General features: G+C 40.8%; 1 protein-coding gene across 2 annotated transcripts in view; it reads left to right on the top strand.

Moving 5' to 3' along the window:
• PTPN4 (protein tyrosine phosphatase non-receptor type 4) overlaps nt 1–22,110 on the top strand; it is a 216,284-nt gene that overhangs the window by 148,734 nt on the left and 45,440 nt on the right. For both annotated transcript variants that reach the window (XM_075933064.2, XM_006137719.5), the window contains exons 14-19: nt 3,078–3,212; nt 5,597–5,755; nt 15,413–15,572; nt 19,635–19,718; nt 19,816–19,872; nt 21,518–21,674. In XM_075933064.2, coding sequence (XP_075789179.1) covers nt 3,078–3,212; nt 5,597–5,755; nt 15,413–15,572; nt 19,635–19,718; nt 19,816–19,872; nt 21,518–21,674 — 752 coding nt within the window. The remainder of the gene's footprint in view (nt 1–3,077; nt 3,213–5,596; nt 5,756–15,412; nt 15,573–19,634; nt 19,719–19,815; nt 19,873–21,517; nt 21,675–22,110) is intronic.

Genomic DNA, 22,110 nt, shown 5'->3' on the forward strand with positions numbered 1-22,110 from the left:
GCGCCAGTTCTTACAAGGGAGTTTGAAATAATTTACACTTGTAAGAGAGAGAGAGCTAAATTAGGAGTACTGGACATTCTTTGCTGGGGGGAGATTTCTCCCCCCTGGATGAGTGTGTGGTCGTATCAATATGGGTTTCAGTCAAGGGCACTCCTCGGCAGCCTCTTGGTCAGCGATTAGTTTGACCACCCTAGACACTGCACCTCTGCTTTTTAAATGTATTAAGAGCCTACTGGAAATTCCATCGACTAATCGATTAGTTGATTAAACTAAATTTAACATCCATAGTTGTAGCAGCTTTATAGCTTCACCTCAGTTATAATACAGTAAAACTCCAATAGTCCGGCATCCAATAGTCCGGCACTCCTGATAGTCTGGCATCAAAATAGCAAGAGCCGAGTGAGTGAGCTTCGGCAAAAAATGAGTCACAAGGTAACAGCGGCAGCAGCTGAACTGAGCAAAAAGGGTAAAAAAGGCTTAAAAAAACTAAAACATTACAGTATACAGTATGTACAATAAAAAGGGTTAAGAACACTTTATATACAGTATATAATGTATACAGTATATATATATAACCATCTTACAGTACCTCCTGATAGTCCGGCATATCTGATAATCCGGCACCACCTAGGTCCCATAGGTTCCGGATTATCGGAAGTCTACTGTATATAATGAATGTCTTCATCGCTGAATGTTCTTGGCTATTCATTTTCCTCCATGCTGTGCTACCATACTGAGTTTCTCCACCTCTGCCTATGTGTTTGGCTGGGCAGGTATAAAAGTCAGTCCTTATTCCTGTTCAGGTAGTGCCTTCTCCCAACTCCGTGGACCTTGTAGCATCTCTGATTCTGCAGATTGATTAGACTATGGGATTAAATCTTAAAATGAGTGTATTGCTAAATGGTCCCTTGCTCTCAAGTGGGAAGGGAGGCCAACCCAGTTTACTGTATCAGGGAGCAGCATTTGGGCTCAGGTCTCACTGGCAGGGCTGAGCTGTAGCTGCATAGTAACATGCAGCAGCAGTCTGATGCTTTCACCCCATTGGGTGGGACACAGCTGTGAGCAATGATTAGGCCCAGCCTTCTAGCTGGGAGTAATTAACAGTCTTAGCTTCTTGCCTTTTGGATGGGACAGAGCAGGGAGTAGGACTTAGCCTGAACCTCTTGGCTAAGGCAGCCAGCAAACACACAGTTATAGGCTCACACGCTTGTGGCGGGTTCTGAGCAGAAGCCACAAACCAAGCAAAGGCTTTCTGGCTTATGGGGGCAAATGCCAACACCCCACCTGCCATCCCTGGGTCAGTGGCTAACCCTGCCCCAGAAACAAAATTGGACTAATGTCTGGCTTCCTGGAGGAACTTCTACCACATTCTGAAGAGGGGATTCTTCAGTCTGAGTCCTCTGTCTCCTCAGGACACAATGTTGATGACTGTTCCAGCAGCTTCTCCCTAGGGTTGGTCTGCCCCCAAAGGCAGGGCACTGCACTGTGTGGGGTCAGGTAATAGTGGTCGACAGCAGACTGGAAAGGTCTGTTTTCCTTCAGAGATTTCTGCCCAACTGAGCTGCAGGGCCCTCTCTTTATGATTCCTGCCCCATCCTTGTATTTCCAGTGAGTGGGGTGGGGCAGGTCTGGCTCCAGCCACCAGGGGCCAGCGTAGAGGTCTCTTTCTCAAGTCTAGAGGGAGGCCACTCTGCCTCACTACAGATGGCTATTCTTTTTAATAGAGAAGAAAACTCATCCACTGATGCATCTAGATTGAGAATTCTAAGGGAGCTTTCAAAGGCCATACAATCATTCGGAATGGCTTGGTGATTTACTTCCTCCCCTCATTAGAAAGTTATTTTGAATAATCTTAACACTTAAAGTGATGTAGAAGAAAAACTAAATCAATACTTAAAATATTTTAGATTATACCTAAAAGTTATCCAAAGAGAGACTGTGTAGAGTTAGACATAGAGATTAAAAATTAGCACTCGGGTCAGAAACCAAAAAGCCACACCATCGAAAAGCTCATGCTATAGTGGGGAAATTTCGAAGAAAAAGTTACCACAAGAACAGGAAATGGAGGCAACAAACATAAGTGGGTGTGACACTGATGCTAGAACTGTTAATAAAATAAAATATTTCAAGTTAAACATTGCTGGTGCAATTGTATATGATGGTAGCAGAGAGTAGTATTCAAAGAGATCAGAACCTGAATGTAGAAAAATAAGGTGAGTTTTTTCCTTGAGTGACACTGTTTGTAGATTAAAAAACATGAGCTTTTTTATCTTAGAGAAAGTTGTATTCACCTTTATTTCATCTGTTACTGCCTATAAAAAGTGGAGGAATGTTTTCAAAGTTTAATATCTGAAGATTGGGGTAGTTAGAGCAATATTGTTTTAAAGAGGTGAAAATTATCAATGTCATGAAGTCCTAAAATATACTCCTTTTTAAAATGATTCAAACACACTTGTGAATGTGAAAAGTTGTGCCTCTAACTCTGTTTTAAATGTTCAGATTTTTAGCTGCAATGAAGCATCACATTTTTCTAATTCAAAATTTGATACATTTTTGTGTTTAGTTTATAAAATTTCTGTTTTTGTGATTTCCATCTGTTAGTTTTCCATAGCTTTCTTCAGAACATCAAAGTGTTTTGCACTTTATACTTACTTTTGTGCCCAATTCGAAATCTTTGTACTACACTAACTTGAAAGCAAGGTGCATTGGTGTGAAATACATCTATACCAAATACCTAACCATGTTTAGTTCTATGGAAAGCATCTTAGCAAATCCTACTAATACCAGCTAGTATGTCATCCTAATTGTTTTACTAACTTAAATAAATAAATGTAAAGTAATATTCATTTGTAGCTATTATGTTATGCAGGGAAAGGTAAATTCTCTTGTAGCAAAAACAGGAAATACAGCATGATAAAATCATATTGAAAGTACTATATTTCCCCCCATGTAATCTTATCTTTATCTTTCCACCTCCCATGATCTTCGGATTTTTGAGAGAACTTCCAGAATTTTGTTGTGTAATTTTTCATTATCCTGATACAATTTCAAATCAGTTATTTACTTCATTCTTGTAGATCCCCAAGCAAACCCTTGGCACGGAAATTGATGAGTGGGATGGACTGGGAGGTAGTAAGTAGGAATTCACTGACTGATGACAGATTAGAAACACAGAGCCTACCATCACGATCTCCACCTGGAACCCCAAATCAGTAAGTAGAGTATCCTGTCTGCAGTCGTCATGGTCTGTTCACCTCTTATTTGTCCCTTATTGCTATGTTAAAACAAAACATTTGTTCATTAACAAAAAAGTGGGGTCTTTTCAACGAGGAAGTTTCTACAAATTAGCTCTTAACATCTCTTCATGTGGAATTCAGTGTTTGAAGTTTTGATTTTGCTGACAATCTTTGGTTTATGATCATTCTAGACACATCTCAAAACATCTAACCTATAAAAATAAATATTTTTCAATAAATATTTTTCAATAAATAGTTTGAAGAGTTTCTCCAGAAGCTTTCTTGAATGATAGCTAAAAGCTAGATTAGAATTACAATACATCTAATATATCTGACAGTGCTTATAGAGTATGAGAGATGATAAATATGGCTTTAAAAGATGACATTAATAAAACTCAGCTGTATAATTATTTTATTCAGGAATCTTTTTATAATTTAACATATTGGTTCTATAATACAATACCTCATTTTAAAATGTATTCTACGTCTAGGCTATAAAAAGTACTAATGGGTTAATTTCCCTGTTTTTCTTCATTTCTTTTGTTCCCTGCAAAATTAACTTTCCAAACTTCATGAAGCTTCTTGTTTTCTATTCAGTGAACTAAAAGAATTCTTGGTTGTTTTTTTTAACAAAATTGCAAAGCAGTTCTTTTAGAATGCTGAAAGTGATGCTGAATGAGAACTATCTACAGTAAAACTCCAATTGTCCAGCATCTGATGGTCCGGCACTCCTGATGGTCCGGCACCATCAGGAACCCGGAAGTGCTCCGGGCAGCCGGACCATTGGAACTGCTCTGCCCCCAGCTTCCCCGATTCAGCCGCTGCTAAAACTGACCAGCGGCTGAATCGGGGAAGCCGGAGGCAGAGCTGCTCTGCCCCGGCTTCCTGGAATCAGCCCCTGATCAGTTTCAGCAGCGGCTGACTTGGATACACCTGGACAGAGCAGCTGGGGTGCTGCTGGGTTGGTCTTGCAGCGCCAAGGGTTGGCGCTACCAGACCAACCCGGCAGCAACCCAGCTGCTCTGTCCCAGGCATCTGGATTCAGCCGCTGTTGAAACTGACCAGTGGCTGACTCCAGGAAGCCCGGGGCAGAGCAGCTCTGCCTCGGGCTTCCTGGAGTCAGCCGCTGGTCAGTATCAGCAGTGTCTGACTTGGGGACAGCTGGGGCAGGGCAGCTGGGGTGCTGCCACGTTGGTCCAGTAGCGCCGAGGAGTGGCGCTGCGGAACCAACCCTGCAGCACCCCAGCTGCTCTGCTCCAGGCGTCCCCAAGAGCAGTTGGGGTGCTGCCGGGTTGGTCTCGCCGCACCAATGGTCGGTGCTACCGGACCAACCCGGCAGCACCCCAGCTACTCTGCTGCAGGCGTCCCCAATTCAGCCGCTGCTGAAACTGACCAGCAGTGGCTGAATCGGGGTCGCCTGGGGCAGAGCCGGACTATCGGAAGAGGGGGCTATGAGGGGTCTGTGGTATCATTCCCCCCACCCCAGATCCCTCATAGCCCCCCCTTCCAATAGTCCGGCAAATCTGATAATCCGGCACCTCCTGGGTCCTAAAGGTGCCGGATTATCGGAAGTTTACTGTAGTTGTATATTACATAAACAGTGACCTCTTACTGAATGTGCCTCATCTTCAGAACATTTATTCCAACTTGTTATGCTAATATCTGAAACATTTTATATTTAAAATATTTAATAATAATGCTTAGATTGTACATTTTATCCATTGATCTCAAAGCATTTAAAAATGAATGAAATATAAATGGACCCATTTTTCAGATGGGACAACAGAAGCAGAAAGTTGAAGTGTGACTATCATGGGGTTACAAAGTAAGGTTGAGGACTGTTTGGAATAGAATGCAGAGCTGAAATCCTGGCCTTATTTAAGTTAATGATAGTTTTGCCATTCTCGTCACTAGAGGCAAGATACCGCCTCAGATCCTCTCGACTGCCAGTCAAGTCTATCCACTAGTTCATGTGGTTATAAGCAAAATTTCTTTCTTTAAAGTTTGGGAGGCATGTTCACATTTTTAGTATTTGTGGCAAGAGAGGGTTTTTCAAAAGTTCCTTTTACAAAATGATAAATAAACCATTCTTCATTTTCTTTCTGATTTGGTTTCAGTATTTTTGAAGTAATAAAAGGAGTTTGGGAATTTGAAATAATGGAATTGAATGAAAATGAATTAATGGAATTACAATTCAATGTTTAAAGTTCTTCAGTAAAATGTATATGAATGTATGCTTACATTTAGAAGTAAAGTAAATATTTTTTTTTAAATTGTGCATTTATAGTTTTAGGACAGTGAAGATTAAAAGTGTCAATAGAAGAATTTTCTAGATGCTTAATTATTCTTTTCACATTTAGTCGCAACTCTGCATTTACTCAAGAGAGAGCCCGTTTACGTCCATCTTCAGTTGGACATTTGGTGGACCATGTCGTTCACACTTCACCAAGTGAAGTTTTTGCAAATCACAGATCTCCATCCTCCACCCAGGCTAATAGCATCATTCTGGAATCATCACCGTGAGTTCAGCAATTATATTATTTTATTGCTGTAGCACATTTGAGGCCCTGATAGAGATAGTTCTTACCTTGGAAAGTTTATGTAGTTCCCTTTAGTATTTATCAATAAAACCAGGACCAGAAAACATAATTTGTAAATAAGTATTTTTAGATGGCAGTAATATATATTTATCTGATGATAAAAAGATAAATTGCTAGCATAAGAACCTATCCTTCAAGCATTATGGTGGTGTAGGATTTTACTCATGTCTTAACTCCATCAAACCATCTGAATCAAAGTATGAGAGTATCACTCTTAATACACAAGATTTTTCTGCAAAAAGGATAATACATGATTATGTAGTATGATGTAAAGGATTTAGTGATGTGTTTGGAAATTCTGCATTATTCTTATGGGTCAAAAACTGTATGCTCTTTCTCAGACTCTCCCTTGTTCTGTTAAATAGCTGATTTCTTGTAAAGGTCACAGAAATTAGTCTTGAAAAGCCCTTTTTGGAAAGGATAGTGGCTTTGCAGATCATTTCAGGCATGGATGTTCCTTGTATAAAAAGTGGCATGGAGGAAAGTGGAAAGACACTGTTCCTAAGACACAGTAATTTTAGGTATCTAAGTTCCATTTTAAAACATGTAGTATGTCACATGAGTGACGTATGTCACTTTTGAAAATAGAACCTAGGCTTCTAATCATTTATGCATTTATGAAATGTTTACTTTATTGGTTCTTTGAAATGCCAAAATATTATTGATTTGGGATTAAGGATGTTAAATTTAGATTAATATCTAATCAAACAGTTGATGTAATTTTCATCGACTATATGATTAGTCGATAAGGGAGCCTCCACCTTTGAAATGTAGCAAGAGCTTCACTGGCTCTTGCTACATTTCAAAGGCGGAAGGGCGTGGAAAGCACAACCAGCAGGGGACTCAAGTAATCCCTTGCTGGCCCTGCACTCCTTGCTTTTGAAATGTACAAGAGCTGGGGGGGGGGAGGGAGGGAGGAGAAGACTCTCGCACATTTCAAAAGCAAAGTGCCTCCAGGAGCACAGGGCCAGCGGGGGACTGTTTGAGTCCCCAGCTTGCCCCATGCTCCCGGCAGCGCTGCTTCTTTTGAAATATAGCAAGAACCCTTGCTACATTTCAAAGGTGGAAGTGCCACCAGCTCCCTGTTGTGCCCCTGCCACTTCTCCCCCTGGAGACAGTGCTAGAGGGAAGCAGCTTTTAAGCTGGCTACCGCCCAACACCAGATCCTGTTCCCCCCCCCCCTTTCTCTTATAGAGGCAGTGAGGGGTGGAGATGCGACTAGTCGAGTCACTAGTCGACTATCCAATAAGCATTTACTCATTGGATAGTTGACTACTTGCTTACGTCCCTATTCAGGATTTGATAACTATAAAAGGACAGAGAAATCATTATTTTAAAAAAACCTGTGGACAAAAAATTAGTTTTAAATCACTTTGCACCAACTTAGAGTCTGGATAACATGTTGCAGACCACTTTTATGTATTAAAGATACATAATACAAAAGTGATTTTTATGTTTAAAAATTTCTTTGGACTGTAAACTGAGAGAGCTTAACGTTAAGGAACTAAGAGGGTTATAGCTCTTGGGATCCTTGTAGTATTAAGCATGCTTATATGTGGCATATTCCAGAAGAGATGCCTTGCGTTACTTACAGATTCAATTAATTTTAATTTGAAGAATATACTTTTCGCTGCCAGAAAGATTTATTCTTTATTGTGTTGTTTTAATCAACTACAACTAACGGGTTTGCTGAATTGTGTTTTGATTACTTTTATTGTGGAATGTTTGCAATAACAGATACTGAGATCACTGCACTTTCTTTTAGCAGAATGGAAAGGTCTGTAAATAAGATACAGCTCAGTGCATATTTATGGTAAAAGGTTTTTAAATAAAATTAAATCTAATTCCAAAGTTAGAGACTGTATATCCTGGTACCTGTAGTATTTGGGGTCAATGAATCCTTGACCTAGCTTACTTTATTGCAGACACAGCTGGGCTATCAGTGCAAATTACAGGTGTTTCCTGTATTCTGGATAATAAACTTTCAAATCTTACATATAACATGCCAGATTTTCCTTTTGACACATTATCCTCCACAGCAAATAAAGGAAAGTATCTGTTGCAGAACAATGTAGAAATGTGTTCATAGTGAAGTACTGTGAATAACAGACATTTGAAGTACTGTGAATAACAGACATTTATTGTGACCATAGCATGTTGTTTGTCCTCGTGTTCCTCTAGCTATTTCATAGTCTGGTGACATGTTTGATTGCAATTTCCTGAGATAATTAAAATACCTCCTATGTTAATTTTAAAAATACATGGCAGGTGTTAAATTTAATAAATTCATGTTACAAATATGAAACTATTTCTTTTGGAATATTAAAAGGCAAACTGGATATTTATAACAAGTACATGCAAAGTTTGTCAGTGTGGGGTTTTTTGTTATGTTTTGTTATGCAAATTGTTGAATGTGGTAACACAAAGCTGCTTTGACTGCAAAATAGGCTGCTTTCAGTGACATTGTCTAAGCATTCATAAGGAAATTCAGAGCTGACTGAGCAAATATAAAGCAATGAAGGATTTGCCCAAGAGCTGATTATTAGTTCTCACAATTCATTATGCTAATATGTTACTGTCCTTTACACTGTTAATACTAAAGTGCTCATTTAAGTATCTTTTTTCAAATGTTTGCTATAAGTTCCTATCTTCTATAGGATTCATTAACTCGTACATGCATATTGATAGCCAAAAAGATGATTTTTTTTTAACTTTGTTTTTGGAATGATTTGTTTTTTGAACTTTTAAAATCACAGCTGCCCAGACGTTAACATTTACACAAAGACATATCTTACCTATCCCTTTTAAAAGATGAGTAAACTGTCAGCCAGTGTTAATTGAATAAATATTCAACTAAAAGAACTCTAAGCACTTATAATGGGCCAGTGCCTAAATAATGTATAACTGCCTTGAAAGTTAATTAGTAAATGTTAGTAATCAGTTTTTCTCTCTCCACAAAAACTGATGAAAAACTGTTTCCATTGCTGCTGTTGGAACTTTGCAGAGAGGGTAAAATAAAACACATGTTGCCCTTTTCTGATAAGAGTGAACAAGTTACCAAGTTCTTTGTGGAAGCTGCTATTGAATAAGCATGTTTCCTAATATGTTTTTATTTCCTTCTGTTATAAGTCTCAGCTTCTGCAGTCATTACAGTTTGAACAAATAATTGCCAGCGGGATGGAGGGGTGTTTCAACCATCCTGTTGGTGCAAAAATTGTAATTTGATAAAATTTGGAAGTTAAGCATAAAAATCTGTGAAATGTAGAAATAATAAGTCTGCCAAGGAAGGTGTCAACATGACTTAAGATTGAGGTTTCTAATAGCTTATACTTTTAAAGTAGACATTTTATTATGCTTAATCTTTTCATTTTCTTTTCCTTGTTTGTTTGGTTTTCTTGTTTAATTTCCTAGAAATGTATTAGGTTTTGTTTAAAAACTGATAAAAACCTGAAAATTAATGTGAAGGGATATTCACCATGTGCCAGTTGAAGAATTATTCCCCTTTCTGCTGTGGTCAGGTGGTCTCTTCTGTGGGGAACCTGCTCTCTGTCTTCCTCATTTTCCACTCACATCCACTACCGCCAATGTAGAGGAAGGGAACAAAGCTGAAAAGCTGAGGTCAGGAGGGCAGCAAAGACTGTTTTATCCCTGTAACACTGAGTTCCTTCCTGCTGCCATTTGTTCAACCAGATCCCATTAGCTTTCCTGCATAGGGTCTGTGGGGCAGAGGAAGTAGGTGGAGCTCTGTGCCCTAAGGCCAGTTGCTGCAATTACAGTTCTTGGCTTACCCAGGACTGAGAATCACCTTGTTACTCGCTGCCTGGGATGTGAGAGTTTGCTTGCTCCACAGCCATTCAAACACTCCTCTGAGCGAAAGCACTGGAGACTTCCCAAAAGTATGGGGGAGGAAGCCCTTCCCCCAAAGATTTACCTGTGAAGACCTCACCCTTGGCCAAGATGGAGTGGGGCCAGGGAGACTGACCCCCTGCTCCAGGTGCAGGAGGGTGAGCATCATATTGCCCTCAGCCCCCACATTGAGTGTTCACAGCTGCCCATGCAACTTTTATTATGGTCAGACTATGGCTCTAAGGCTCCTCACCCTTGCTGGAGCCAAGTTCTAGGAGACCCATACAGGCAGCTGTGGTGAGCCAGTGCACGTTCATGGACCTTCTGCCTGTCCTGGGCTGGGCAGGAACACACACAGCCCCCACACACAACCACAGGCAGGCTCTCTGACTGGGTGCCTTGCGGGCCTGGCCTCCAACAGGAAAAGGAGGGGGGGCGGCCATGCCTCCCCATCCCTATTCCATCACCACTGCATCTGTGCTATGCAAAGCCTTGCAGGTCTTTATCTGCAGGTTAATGGGTGCACCCCTGTTCCATTGGAATCATTCCCAGTGATATCCAGTGACTTGTTAGTCAGAAAATACGTATTATGTTCCCTTATTAACTGTTACTAGGATAACAACTGCCATATCTTTCATTTTTACCTAATGACCATTGCCTTGCGACTTACGTTTTGCTTGAAATACAATTAAATAAATTATATAGTATTGAATTTCACATGTGGCTGTCCAAGATACTTTAGATTTTGCCAAAAATCGAGTTAAAATGTTACAATGTCTCATAATTAAGTGAAAAAAGTTAAAAAATAATGAATAGTCCCTGCAGTACTGTAGAGACTAACAAAAATGTAGATAGGATTGGAGCAAATCTGGTTGCATCTCATGACCTGCAATCCCATAAACAGAGACAAACACCTACAGGATCTCTGTCAGGCATTCTGAAAACTAATATCCACCTGGGGAAATGAAAAAACAGAGGAGCCAGACAAGTACCCAAGCATCAGCTTCTTCAAGGTAGGCCCAACAAACAAAATAACAGAACACCACTGGTCGTCACCTATAGCCCCCAACTTCCTGCAGCACATCATTAACAATCTACACCCTATCCTGGAAAACAATTCCTCACTCTCACAGGCCAATCCTTGCCTACCAAGAGCCCCTTAACCTGAAATACATTATTTCTAGCAACCACGCAACACACCTCTGTCATACTTACCCAGGAATCCATCCTTGCAATAAACTCCAGTGCCAACTCTGACCACACATCTGTACAAGCAACTTCATCACAGGACTGAACCATGTAAACCACCACATTCGTGGCTCATACAACTGCACATTCACTATAATGGAATCTACGCTATCAAGTGCGGGCAATGCTCCTCTGCCATGTATATTGTCCAAGCTGGACAAAGTCTATGGCAAAGGATTAATGGACACAAATCAGATATCCGAAATGGTAACATACACAAACCTGTTAGGGAACATTTCAACTTGCCCAGGCACTCATCAATGGCTCAAAAAGTGGACCATACTCTTAGAAAGCAATTTAAAAAAAAGCAGGAGAGAGAAACTGTGGAACTTGCCTTCATATACAAATCTGACGCATTTAACCAAGGTTTGAGTAGAGACTTGAAGTGGATGGGCTGTTACATTCAACACTCAAATGACATGAAAAGCTCCACTTAAAGCCCACTGTTGCCTCCTTTAGCATGGACACTTTTTTGACAAGATTGTTTTTCCTTTTCTCTCCCCATCTCTCGTCTTTCTCTGCTATTTATTTGTACCTCTGGACTCCTTTCTCCATTCATCTGACGAAGTGGGTTGTGCCCAAGAAAGCTTACCATCTACGTTTTTGTTAGTCTCTAAGGTGCTGCGGGACCATTTAAGTTTTTTCAGTTACAGACTAGTACAGCTACCCTCTGAGATTCATAATTAACGGTTAGCAAAATAAGTCTTATATGTGATCAGACCAAGTAAGTGCGAAAACTCACATAGGTAAAGTTATGTGCCTAATTGTTTTCAAAGTTAGGCCCTGTCTTCATTGTAGTACTCCATCTGAGTTATAAGTATGTAGGTACTTAATAAAAACAGGTTTTAACTAAGAATGTAAAATCCCATTCAGTTGGTTAACCTGTTAAACATACTGTTTAATTGGTTAACTGATTAAAGTGGGGTGAATGCTCCAACCAAGGAGGGTGGGCAGGCAGGGGGCTCTTCTGGCCCTACACAGGACTGGGAGCTAGCTCCTGGCCCTGCCTGGGAGGGCTGGAGTAGCCCTTTGCCCGTGGCCTGCTGCAGGCAGGGGGCTGCTCCCAGGTACCAGTTAACTGTTACCCAGTAAGCATTATCCATTGACGGTGATACTTACTGGGTAGAAGGTTGACCAGTTACCTATTCACACCCCTAGTTTTAATGTAGTTGGTGGATAAGAAGGACTGTACTACTGTTAGTGTTTAGGGCTGATTTTTAAAGTCAGGGGAGTTTAAGCACTTGACTGCTCCTTTTTACCTCTGAAAAATCTCCTTCATTTGTAAGTATAAATGCTTAAAATAAAAGATGAGTCCTACATTTGTCATAAGAAAATTATGCAGTTAAATTCCAATGTCATAGAAGGTGGGCATGGGAATAGCAGGATAACCAGATCTCATTTTTTCAAAGAGGCAATCCTGTATTTAAGCCTTTCCTGAAAGTGTCCCAACTTTTTCGTAAAAACAGGCAAGTTGTCCTGTATTTTTGGTCTTCCCCACTAGCCCCTCCCTTCTCCATAAATACTGGTATGTTCTGTTCCTGGCTAGATCCAAGCTTGACAGCTGCCTGTCCACAAGTGGTAAATGGCGGGGGGGAATCCAGTGACCAATAGTGGGGGTAGGTGTGGAAGACTGGTAGCAGGACAAAGATGCAGCTTGTGTGGCTAGCTGCAACCGCTTCCCCTACTACATGTGGGCTCTTGACCAGCAACGCCCTGTACTCCATCCCATTTCTGGCCAGCACTGGCTGCGAACTGCAGTGGTTGATGAGTGCCGGCAGGTGCCAAGCAGCAGTCAGTTACATGTCTCCTCTGCAGCCCACCGATCAGCACTTTACGTGCTCCCCCTCTCGCTATCCTCTCCTTGCTTTGCCCCTTTTTCCTGTTGAGCCCATTTGCTGTTCCATATCCCCAGCGGAGAGTGCATCGAGCTCCCAGTGCTGGGTGGAAAACCAGCCCCTGATTGGCGCAGTCAGTTCACCAGCAACTTGGCTAGCAGACTCCTTCCTTCCCTCAGTGCCTCTGGCTGGGCCAGTGCCCCAGGAAAGTCCAAGATTCTCTGGCCCAGGGTTTTGGGTAGGGAGAAGCGAACCCTGCATATATCAAAGCCCTGTTCAGCACTAGCATGGGTAAGTCTCTCTGCCCCTCAGCCAAGCTGCTGCCTGGCAGGGAGGAAACAGTTTCCAGCCTGTTCCTGCCCCAACTTTGCAAGCTCCACAGCAGGCCCTGGGGCAGTAACTTAGCACCCTGCTCACCTCCTGCTCTGGTTCCTGCCCAATGTTCCCTCTAATCTTTTTCATCCATGTGTAGAATAAATTTTTGTATGTTCCCCAAGGCTTGTGCCAGTGTACACCACCAGTAGAAACATAAAACCTAGCTGTGGGCACACTGATAATCAATGGGTAGCATTTGAATCTCTCCTGAGGAGCCGCACAAGTGCACAGCTTATAGGAAATACTGGTCCTGCCCCTAGGGAACAAAAGGTTTCTCTGTCTCCTACATTTCATCTCCCAGGAGATTTGCTGAAGTCCCTGTAGTCAGATTCCTTGGGCCTTGTTGCACACTGCGTCTTTAGGGCTGAACCTTTTCCTGCATATGCTGGAGTGGGGGAGTGGCCGAGTTATGTCTGTGGCCAGCAGTAGCCTGAGGGTGTTAGTTTCTGTTCACACAGTGTCAATAGGCAAGGGAAAAGTGGATCCCAGCTGTGGGTTGGGGGGGAGAGAAGGAAGAAGAGATGAGCTCTGTCAAGACGGACTAGGTCATCTCTCCTCTGCCCCTTTCCTACATCTGAATACAGATTCTGTCCCATCCCTGACCTCCCGCACAGTGCCAAAAGGCTGCTGCTGGTCACCTTCTCTGGCAGAAGTCTGGGAGCAGGGGGCATGTGCCCTTCTATGCACTCTGCGTATGTGTTGCCTTAGGAAGACCAGAAGAGGCTGGTCCACCAGAGGCCCAGACAGGCAGAGGTGGTCACCTTCCCCTGCCTCCCATTTGAGAGAGGTATATTGGAATGCATGTGTCACCTCTCCCCATGTTCATTGGAAGGGGGAGCTAGGAGTGTGTGTGTGTTGCCCCTCCCTGTGTGAGCCCTAAAGCCACGGGTGGGGAACTGCAGGCCCGAGGACCAGATGCAATCCTCAGCTGTCTGGATCTGGCCCCAGAGGCTCAGCCCCACCCAATATTGGGGAGCCTGAGCTGGCACTCCAGTCTCCCTGCTGCCTCCCCGTGGGGCTGGAGCGCACAAAATCTACTAGGCTGGGCCCCCATAGGCTCTGGTGTGCAAGGGAAATGTGGGGAGTGTCTTTCTCATTCAGGGGCCACAGTGAGAGGTTTTTTCCCACTTCTCAATTGTGTGCAGCCCCCGACTGATTTTTCTGTGGGTCTGCTGCCCCCAACTCAAAAAAGGTTCCCCACCCCTGTCCTAAAGCCTTAAAGAAGGTAAATAAAAATAATCCTAATTATGCACTATTTTTTTAATGGGGCCTCAAACAACTAAATATTAATTTGAACATCTCTACTGCATCATTCTGATTGTTGTTGAACTCACTTTAATACGAGAAGTTTTGCCAGGTGTCCCATATTCAGCATAGGGAAATACGGTCACACTAGGGAGCAGCCACTATAGTAAATACATGCATGGCATAAACTAGTATGTTAAGATACAGCACTGCAGTCTAAAACCTAACATGAACGTCTAATGGTACTGTTCCTTCAGATAAATCCATGATAAAAATGCCTTATGAAAAAAATGCACTGTACGTATTTTCTCTTTGGCTAAATTTGGTATGCAAGGCCATATTTAAAAACTTCCTGCTAAATAATATGTACTTAATTACAAATTAGACAATGCAAAATTGTGAATTGCATGCATAATTATATGTATAGTACTTGCCAATTAAATGTGGTTTTGAGACGCTGATGGACAGTGTGATGTTTTTTTCATGTTGGTTTCGATTTTGAAATCATTTTACTGTTAAAAGTACAAAAAATTAGGATTGTCAGATTCAAGTGCTAATTTACTCAAAAGTAGATTTTGCCTGTAAATTAAACCTTAAAAATAAAGCTGTCTAAGATGTAAATTGATTTTCTTCTTGGGAAAATATAAAACGATGTATATTTTGTTTACAAATGGAGTATATTACTAGGTATGTGTGAAATTATAAAAGGATTCTCCAGTATATTGATCAAGCAAATTAAAAGAGTAGGTAAACAGTTTAAAAGAAACAATACACTATACAAGAACACTCTAGCTGAATCAAACTTTGAATGTTAATGATTTTTTTGAAATACACTCTACATAACACATGAATTTGCATTTACACTGTAGTAAATATATCCATGAAATTGAACCCTTCAGATAACAATGTCAGATTTTTTGTAACTCTCAAACTCTGAGATACTTTTAGCCACTTATACAATTTACCTGGTGTCGTAAGAATTTTCAAATAAAATGTTCTCCTTCTGCCATTTTATTTTTATATCTAGATCCCAAGAGACCCCTATAGATGGGCAGCCTCCTGCATTACCACCCAAACAATCTAAGAAGAACAGTTGGAACCAAATTCATTATTCACACTCCCAGCAAGAACTGGATAACCATATTAATGAAACATTTGATGTTTCCTCATCACCTGAAAAATCTACAGTAAGCGATAGGTCAAGTTTGATCATCTTGTTTTTCCTCTGGATGAGGTCCTTATGCATGGAGGGCGGGGGGAGTGTGTCAGATTTGTTCACTGATCCCCCATTAATTTTTCCTTTTTTGTCAATCTTTCCTTTTGTGTGTCAGTTTCACTAAACTAAATTACTGGAATATCACACAAAGACATTGTAAGGGCATTCTTTATCCCTCTGATACTTATTTTTCCCATACTTGCTGATGTTTCTAATGAACCTCCTATTTTGGTAGTGAATTTGTCCATAGGTTTAAAAAAAGGAAAATGTGAACTACTATATAAAAAGTATTGCCAGTCTCTCACGTGCAAAAATCATGTCAGAGTCCCAAAATTTAAAGTTTTAAAAAGAATAAATGTTATTTTCTTTCTGAATTTTGAGCTTTGAGGGTTTCATTTAGGTCACATTTTCAACAGAGTATCTGCAATCTTGAGGGCTAGGAACACTTTTATAAATGGAAGCATGATTCTTGAGCTGGGGCTTTAAATAAAATACCAGATATCGCTTGCAATAAAATTGAGAGAGTTGGCAACACTACATATATTTTGTTTAAATTAAACCATGACATAGAATTTTGAGTCCTTTTTGTGGCTCTGCTCTGAAAAATGACTACGTAAAAATATCCTCTTCCATTGTTGTATGCAGTGTTCTTGTAGCCATGTCAGTCCCAGGATATTAGGGTATGCCTAAACACCAAAGGGAAATCCATGGCTGGCTCTTGGCAGTTGATTTTGGTCTCCGGCTCTGGGAGAGTTTCATTGCTGCTTAGACTGGCTTCAGGCTGGAGCTGACCTGAAGAAGAGCTATGTGTAAACACAGATGCTTGTCTTTCTCATCAATAGCGGCTGGACCCATACAAGATGTTTATTAAGCTAGAATGAGTTAAATCTGTGTTCAACCACTACAGGTAATGAAACTGCACAAATATTGTTGAAGGTCTAATTTGGTGAACTGAGCCCTTAGATTTGAATATCAGGGGATAGGAAAAAAATGGGTTCATGTTAAATTTGCAGTGCTTGCAGTTGCACAAAGCATCTTTCCTTTTGAAAACCTGAAAGTATTTGATATAAAAATCCTGGAGATACAAACACAGGACTCATATATTTTTGAAGAGGTTGCTTGTAGAATCACACTTAAAGTTCTTCAACAGATATAATTTCTTCTCTCATTCTGCCGCATTTCAGAATATTATTTTAAGGACAAATCCCCACGTCCCCCTCTTTAATCCATTTATTTCCTTAATCTCTCTCATATGTAATGGACCCAATTAAAACGTCTTAGGAGCAAATATTAAAACAAGTGCTTTTTCACATGATTTGCAAGATCTTTAAAAGCCCCTCTGATGATCACTTCAATTGAGGAGTCTTTTGAAGTAGTTATGCCGGGGTCTCCAACTCAGTTTGCCATAGGGTCAGTGCCAGTTCTCTCATTCTCCTAGCAGCCCAGCACACGCCCCTTCCTTTCTTTATCTCATGCCTCATGCACCACTATCAACTGTGATTGCTCTGATTTAATAGATTATGCTTGTTTGTTGGTACATGGTATTAGAAGAGAATCCCAGTTTTTTCTTTTTCTTTTTTCCTTTTTTTTTTTTAAAGGGAGACTTTAGGTCTCATGGTTTGTGGGGGGAAAAAAAACTAGAAAATATGCCCTTATTTGGCCAAAGACATCAAACATGAGATGCCAAATAAAAAGATCTCCAAGTGCATTTTCATCTGATTTGAATATGCCATTCTCTTTTGGGGTTGGGGGAGCTGATTCATGAGTTTTGAAGACTTGAGGTTAGCAGTACAGTACATGCAAGTTGATAACGGATCCTACAAAAGACCTGATACTGAGCACTCACCCTGACACCCCCCATCTCCTCATGCGGGAATCCTGCCTGCTCCTCACCCCTCGGTGACATCCACATCCTTGCACTAGGATTTCCTACCCCTACCTGGTGTGACCAACAGTGAAACCTGCTGGCCCTGCCCTGCAGAAGTACATCAGCTCAGGCAGCTCCCTGGCCTGAAAGGTTTGTGTCGCAGGAGAGGCAGGAAGCATGGCTTCCTGGACAGAGTAGCACCCTCTGCAGTCAGGACCATGTGGGCGCTGAGGGTCTGAGTGCGCTGTTTCTACCTTCGCCCTCCTACTCCCTGGGCTGGCAACTGAGAGGGCCTGATTAAATAACTTTTTCAAAGAATTTTGCGGGCCAGATTAGGGAAGTGCTCAGGCTGTAGATGGCCTCTGGGCTAGGAGTTTGAGACACCTGGGTTATCCCCACAAATACCTAGAACCAGTTTGAAAAGAACCCTTTTAGTGTTCTAGAACTAGAATTTTCACTGCAAGATAGTCCGCAGGGGTTGCTTTTCAAATATGTAGAAACTGCTCTTCTCCTAATAGTTTGTGTGTGCGTGTGCATGTGCACACGCTCTGGTATACAGTGACACAAAATCTTCTGCATAAGTGAGATGGTTTACACAGCTGGGGAGTTCAGACTTCCCTTCATATAGTTAGCAGAAACAGTATAAGTTAGACTATGTAGCGTGTCAGGGACAGGTTAACTGGCTTGCAGGCAGGAGGTTTCTTTTGAAGGTTCGAGTTCATCAAATGGATTCTCCTGGTCAACTTTCTAGCCCCTGCAACCACATGCTTCAGAGTTCTTTTGCAAGTTGAACTTTACCAGGATAAAATAATCCTATGTGGTAGAGGGGCAGGTTTAACACAGTTAAATGATGTACAATGAATAATCCACCTCAGACCCTGGGAGAGAGGATAAGTATGAGGGGCTAGATCAGGAGTGGCCAGTCCATTAAACAAAGAGAGCCAAAACAGTGGCGGAAAAAATGCGAAGAACCGCAACAGATTTTTTTTTTTCAGAAATTTTTGTTGAGCTAAAAAAAAAAGAAGAGCCTCTCCCACCCCACCCCTCAGAGTTCAGCCAAAAAAAAAGTTGAGCCAAAAAGACAAGGCTCTTTGGCCACACCTTTGCCCGTCAGCCACTTCCATTTTGAATCGCTGCACCCAGTAAGCAGAGAGAGCCATTTCTAAGGGCGCAGAGGCTTCGCGAGCTGCATTTTAAGGCTAGATCAAGCATATTCAAAGCCATTGGAACAGCACCTTGTTGAAAGGCACAAGATTGAGGTGTCAGCTTCCACAGATGGCTATGCCATACCACATGAGTCAGTTCTGTTCTGAAAGAACACACAGAAAAGGTGTATAAATCAGATAAATGACATGAGAGGGTGGAGGAGAGGGGGGATGATCATCATCATCATCACCACCAACCTCTATCAGCATAGGGTACTTTATATTCCTCTCCACACAACCCAGGAGCATGCGTAATAAACCTCACGTTACTATTTCAAACTCTTCCTGGACAGGTGGGATGTAGGGCCAGCAGCTCCCTGCTAAACTAGCCCGTTATTAAGCCCTAGTTGCGACTAGTGCAAACTAAGACATACAAATTATGCGATCAGCCCGAGCTATATAACAGTATATTTTTACTGCAGGCACCACCAATTTGTAACATCTCCATTTGATATTCAGTAACTTGTAATTTTATTAGTTTATGGTTTCGGACATTCCCTATTTTACCAGCTTGCTACCAGGAGAACACATTTACAAATTAGCTGTGCATTATCCCCCAAATCAAACTAGGGTGAGAGAGACTACTTGCATGGCTGCTGCTGCTGCTTTCTCAACGCCTAGTAGCAATTGGACATTTGATGAGGATGTATGGAAGAGCTGTCTTATTAGAGTAGTCTTTCATTGAAGCATAAATAAATTTTTAAATAAATGGAGATTACCTATCTCCTAGAACTGGAAGGCACCTTGAAAGGTCATTGAGTCCAGTCCCCTGCCTTCATAGCAGGACCAAGTACCATCCCTGACACATTTTTGCCCCAAATCCCTAAATGGTCTCCGCAAAGATTGAACTCACAACCCTGGGTTTAGCAGGCCAATGCTCAAACCACTGAGCTATCCCTCCCCTAAGCATGCATGAGCAGGACAAATTACATGTAATGTTATATACTTCTTTTTTGTTTAGCCCAATGGTGGTGTTCCCCCTGACAATCTTGTTTTGATCAGAATGAAACCAGATGAAAATGGAAGATTTGGCTTCAATGTAAAGGTAATGAAGAATAGATATGTATCCATGTTTGTAAAGATTGTTCAGCAACGCTCATGATTTGTGACTTGCTGTTTTTGTTTTTTTGGTTTTTTATAAGGGAGGATCTGACCAGAAGATGCCTGTAATAGTGTCCAGGGTAGCTCCAGGAACACCAGTAAGTTATAAGAGTAATTTGGAAGTGGTGGTGTTTAATTAGGTTTGTGCAGTGTTGTTGTAGCCCTGAAGGTTCCAGACTATTAGACAAGATGGTATGTCCTTTCTTTTGTGTGTTCGTTTTCCTTGATGGAGAACATTCTGCCATGCCTTGCTAGGAATAAAATTATTCTAACATATTCACTTTAGTATAGTATTTCCTATACCTTTTGGACAGCTTGTTCTTTGATAAATTGTTGGAATTAAACACATTTAAAATGTGACGTTAAAATACCTTTTGCTAATTAAATGAGAACAATGGAATGAAAATAAACTAAAGATAGAATACAGTGTCCCCAATGTCACTTACATATTCTTCTACAAATTCCTGCAATAAATTAAACTGCTTATATTGCCGTCTGTGAATTGTCCTTTTTTATTTATTTAAGGAAACTTAAGAGTTCATATTTTAGTGTGGTCCATGCTTTAATAATAAAAAAATCACTGTACAGCATTATATCACTGCAAGTCATTGCAATGTGTTATAATGCTTGTTTCTTGAACCTTGATAGATAATGCCTCACTTATCCTAAAACATTATTTAACTTATTTTTTTAATTTAGACATTCATGGTATTTTGTGTCAAATTATACCGAGAAAAACATTTATGCTGTTAAAAAATTGCAAATCCCTTTGTTTTTACTGAAACGTGCAGTTGTGGGTAATGCAAAGATTTAGATTAAACCAGACATAATGAATCATTCATTAGGTCTGATTCTGTTATTTTTTTCTGGTGTTGAAAACTAGGCACAATATTGTGGCGGTTGATTGCCAGAAATAATTACCTGGTATTCAGGCATTGTGATGCCAGCTCTTTGTTGTGCGCCTGTCAGAAATCAGTAGAATAAGACACACATTTGATTACATTAATAAAAAGTAGTTTCATCTAAATAAGCTAATTAAAGTGTATATGTTGGCATCGTTATGTTAGTTTGTTCTTATCCTAATTAATTAGTTTTTCTTACTTTATTTTCTGTATCTCAAATTAGTTTATATTGCGGTTAATTTTGGATAAATGAATTAAATATCTAGCAATGCTGTGGTGATGATAAATAGTGAATGCAGTATTCTCTGAATACCATGCTTAAATTGTAACTTAAATAGCACTTTCACTTGCTGATTCTATTCACTCAGATTACCTGAATTTGTTGCGTTTCCTTTGGCCCCGATCTTTTTATTGCCATGAAAATGACATTAGAAGTGTGCAGCCCTTCGGCTTGTGAAATTGAACTGGACAATGTTTTGATATGCTACTGCCCTGCCTTATGAGATATCTGAGCTTGTCCTGCATCCAGTGTTAATGCAGAATATAATTCAGATAATGGAGAATTTATCCAACCATTCAGCTTCAGCGTGCATACAAGGATTAGGGAGTAACAGTAACAGAAAGACATGTTGAAATGACAGATCCTCCTCTCAGTTGTGAATTGAAATGTTCGTATGAATGGCACTGTCTGCTGTGTTGTGTAACACTTCATATATCATTTGATCCAATGTGGCAACCATATCAATGAGTCTGACAGAATCCACATTTGTGAATACAGTTACGCTGTTTCTTATGTTGTTCTGCGCTGTGTTTGTAAAACTTAATTTGCTTAATGTTGCAGGCTGACCTCTGTGTCCCTCGTTTGAATGAAGGGGACCAGGTTGTTCTGATAAATGGCAGGGATATAGCGGAGCATACCCACGATGAAGTTGTTATGTTTATTAAAGAGAGCTGTGAGAGGCACTCAGGGGAACTTGTGCTCCTAGTTCGACCCAATGGTGAGTGATTTATATGTAACACAGCAAATCTAACCTCTCCTCTTGAACCTTTGCATTATGTCCTGGAATAAGGATACTAATACACTTTACAAAAAGGAGCTTCCCCTTAGAAAAATGCATATAAGAGTACAATAACAAGTCAGTATTTCAGTCATATACACATACAGAGGAGTAATTTTGTACTGCAAACAATTTGTGCCTGTAATAGTAAGTGTTCAAAACAAATTTTAAATCCCAGAAATTGGGATATAAAAAATAATCAGGTGTTCTTAGCAGGAGGTTTTACTTAAAATTGTCTGAATCACATTAGGTACAAACTAGCCAGATAAGTATGCAGATTGGTTCTAGTGTGGAGGGGTAGTCTATCCCAAAATGGCAATTGTAGATGTTTTTGGAAATTGTCACATGGGTGAGATGGTATTCAGGGACTTAGAAT

Source organism: Pelodiscus sinensis, chromosome 7, assembly GCF_052426305.1.
Source record: "Pelodiscus sinensis isolate ZL-2025 chromosome 7, ASM5242630v1, whole genome shotgun sequence".
Taxonomy (NCBI): domain Eukaryota; kingdom Metazoa; phylum Chordata; order Testudines; family Trionychidae; genus Pelodiscus; species Pelodiscus sinensis.